The sequence below is a fragment of the Acanthisitta chloris genome, unplaced genomic scaffold (assembly GCF_000695815.1).
Source record: "Acanthisitta chloris isolate BGI_N310 unplaced genomic scaffold, ASM69581v1 scaffold20432, whole genome shotgun sequence".
Lineage (NCBI taxonomy): Eukaryota > Metazoa > Chordata > Aves > Passeriformes > Acanthisittidae > Acanthisitta > Acanthisitta chloris.
This window is the reverse complement of record NW_008663005.1, coordinates 92,707-95,317: the sequence shown is the minus strand read 5'-3', so window position 1 is coordinate 95,317 and position 2,611 is coordinate 92,707. Positions and strand designations below refer to the sequence as shown.

The 2,611-nt window shown below is 53.5% G+C and overlaps 1 protein-coding gene across 1 annotated transcript in view; it reads right to left on the bottom strand.

Annotated features, from left to right (window-relative positions):
* AMN (amnion associated transmembrane protein) overlaps window positions 1–2,611 on the bottom strand; it is a 21,943-nt gene that overhangs the window by 6,578 nt on the left and 12,754 nt on the right. The window contains 2 exon segments of the mRNA XM_009070804.1: window positions 1–119; window positions 1,487–1,722. Of these exon segments, the coding sequence (XP_009069052.1) occupies window positions 1–119; window positions 1,487–1,722 (355 nt within the window).

The window sequence follows — 2,611 nt, the reverse complement described above, 5'->3', positions numbered from 1 at the left end:
CAGCCGGATTTGTCGGGACAGGCAGTGCCTGTCACCTGGAGAGAGCCATTGCCATGGAACTGCAGAGGGGCAGAGGGGCCCTGCAGGTACTCAGCCCAGCCTGCTGGGGTGCTCAGCTCCTGTGCAGGGAAGAGCAGCAAAGCAGCTGAGTATCCCAGGGCAGGTCCCCGTGCTGTCCCCAGGAAGGGATTGAGATATCTGGGCCTTTTCTTCTTCTTGCTGTTCACCTTTCTCCTGGTTCAGAGAATTCAAGTTATCAGTTTCTCACTGATTGGAGGAAGAGGCTGTGTTTGAGCTGTTTTCCTTCTGTCTGAGAAGTGTTTCCATCAGCTTGGCATTAGCAAAGGCTGAGCTGGACTGACCAGCTTTGTCCTGCCAAGCCACTGGTAATTTCTTCACTCCTCTGTCACAGGAAGAGTTTCAATGCCCTGGCACAGCAGGAGGATTTCTCAAGCCCTGGGGTAAAAATACCCCACACAGAGCACAGAGTGGGCTGGATACAAAGGGATGACGTAGCTTATAATGTCAGTTTTTAGGAAACACGGTATGATCACAAAGCCAAAAAGCACCTTCTCCTTCTCTCTCATCACTCAGCAGCAGCCTCCACCCGGAGGGACAGCCAGCAGTGGTCCCTGGGGGGATGATGTGCCTCGGGGTGGTCCCCAGGCATCAGCAGGACCAGCATCACTCTGAGCACCCAGGAGCATCTGCATCCCTGGGGCTACCTGTGTCTGAGATACACCCTGCTGGGGTGCTGCCTTGCTCAGACCTGCCTGGGCACTGCCTGAGCACATTGCTCAAAGAGCAGCTCCCTAATGCCTGGCCCCGAAACGGCAAATCTCATCCAGCACAGCCGTAAAAGCAATAAATAACTTATGAAATGCTGCATCTCCCACTCCTGGAAGGAGCCCGTGTTTATTGCTGCAGTGCCTGTGATCTCCTGCTCCCCAGACCAGCGAGGGACGGGGCTCGTGGTGAGCATGATTCCCAGGCTGGAGCACAGCAGGCTGCCAGCGCTTCTATAATTATCCCTGCAATCAATTAAAGAGCAGTGCTGAAGCAAAGCTGGGAAATGATGGCTGGGCCACAGGCCACGCTAAGGTCGGGGGCAGGAGGGAGGTGTCCCCAGAGCAGCACAGCCGTGGACACGTGCCTGGGAAGGGAGCAGCCCTGGGAGGCACAGAAGATGCTGTTTGCTGGTGGTTTGACCTGTGCACATTGGCCCTTCTTTTTTTATTGTGAATAGTGAGACAGCCTCTGCTCCCACACTGCAGGGAGGGAGGTGATAACAAACCGGTTGAGGAAAAAAGCCATCAAGGCCACCCACAGCAGCAGCAGCAGCAGCAGCTGGTGAAGCTGCAGCCCCGTGGGAGGGCCCTATCTCCCCACACAGCTCCTCCATCCCCACCTGGTCCTTCCTCTCCTGACCTACTTTGGGGCTGTAGTGAGGAGGCGTCGAGACAGTTTCTCATCATCCCCACCTTACCCGGCCCATGACAGAGATGCTGTGGAGGTGAATCACTTGCTGTGATGAGTCGATGTTTACGCGGAAGGAGGTTTCGGGCTGGAAGATAACATCGTCGTAGCGGCACGGGACACGTTCCTCATCCACAGAAAAGATGTGCCCACTTGGCTTGAGCTCTCCACTGGGAGACACGTCCTGCCACAGCGTGGGGTCAAACCACGTGTGGTGTTCAGCGTCAGCAAACCTCACTGTTTCACCTGGAAAAGCAACAAGAAAGATTGAACATGGTGCAGATGCAAACGCAAAGCCCCAGCTGGGTTGGTAAAACCAGGCACTGTGTAGCCCAAAGTGGAGGATCTCACCCTGTGGGCAGAGCCAAGGGCTGGCCCTGGCATCACCCTCATGGGCATTGGCTGCAGGCACTTTCCAGGGCTGGGCAAAGCTTCTCAGCACTCAAGGCTGGAGTCTCAGCCCAAACCTGACTGCAGGTCTCCATCACCACATCCCACAGGACACTTTTCCCCCCTCTTCTTAAATCTCACCCTTCTGGGTAAGGAGGAATACAGCTGCCCAAATGCTGCATAACAGCTAAACCTGAGAAATGGGTATCAGCTGGAGACAGTTGATGTCCCAGTTTCCCAGAAGCCTGGCAGGCCTGCAGAAACACAGCCAGCCTTGTTCCCTGCAGCAGGTAACCCCAAGACCAGTGCCCCATTTAACCATTCATTATTTAACCATTAACCATGTCCCTGCTTGTTAGACCCATCACACAGTGCCCTGCATCCTTCTCACCCTCCCCAGCAGCTGAACCTTTATCAATTCAGACAGCATATGGCCACTTAGTGACTGAATTATTTGTGTTCATTTGGACATCATGCTTTACAAAAGTCCATTTGAGAAAGCTGTCCCAGAAACATTTGCCGACATTATTTAACCATTAACCATGTCCCTGCTTGTTAGACCCATCACACAGTGCCCTGCATCCTTCTCACCCTCCCCAGCAGCTGAACCTTTATCAATTCAGACAGCATATGGCCACTTAGTGACTGAATTATTTGTGTTCATTTGGACATCATGCTTTACAAAAGTCCATTTGAGAAAGCTGTCCCAGAAACATTTGCCGACTTCAGGGGAGCGTGGTCAGCA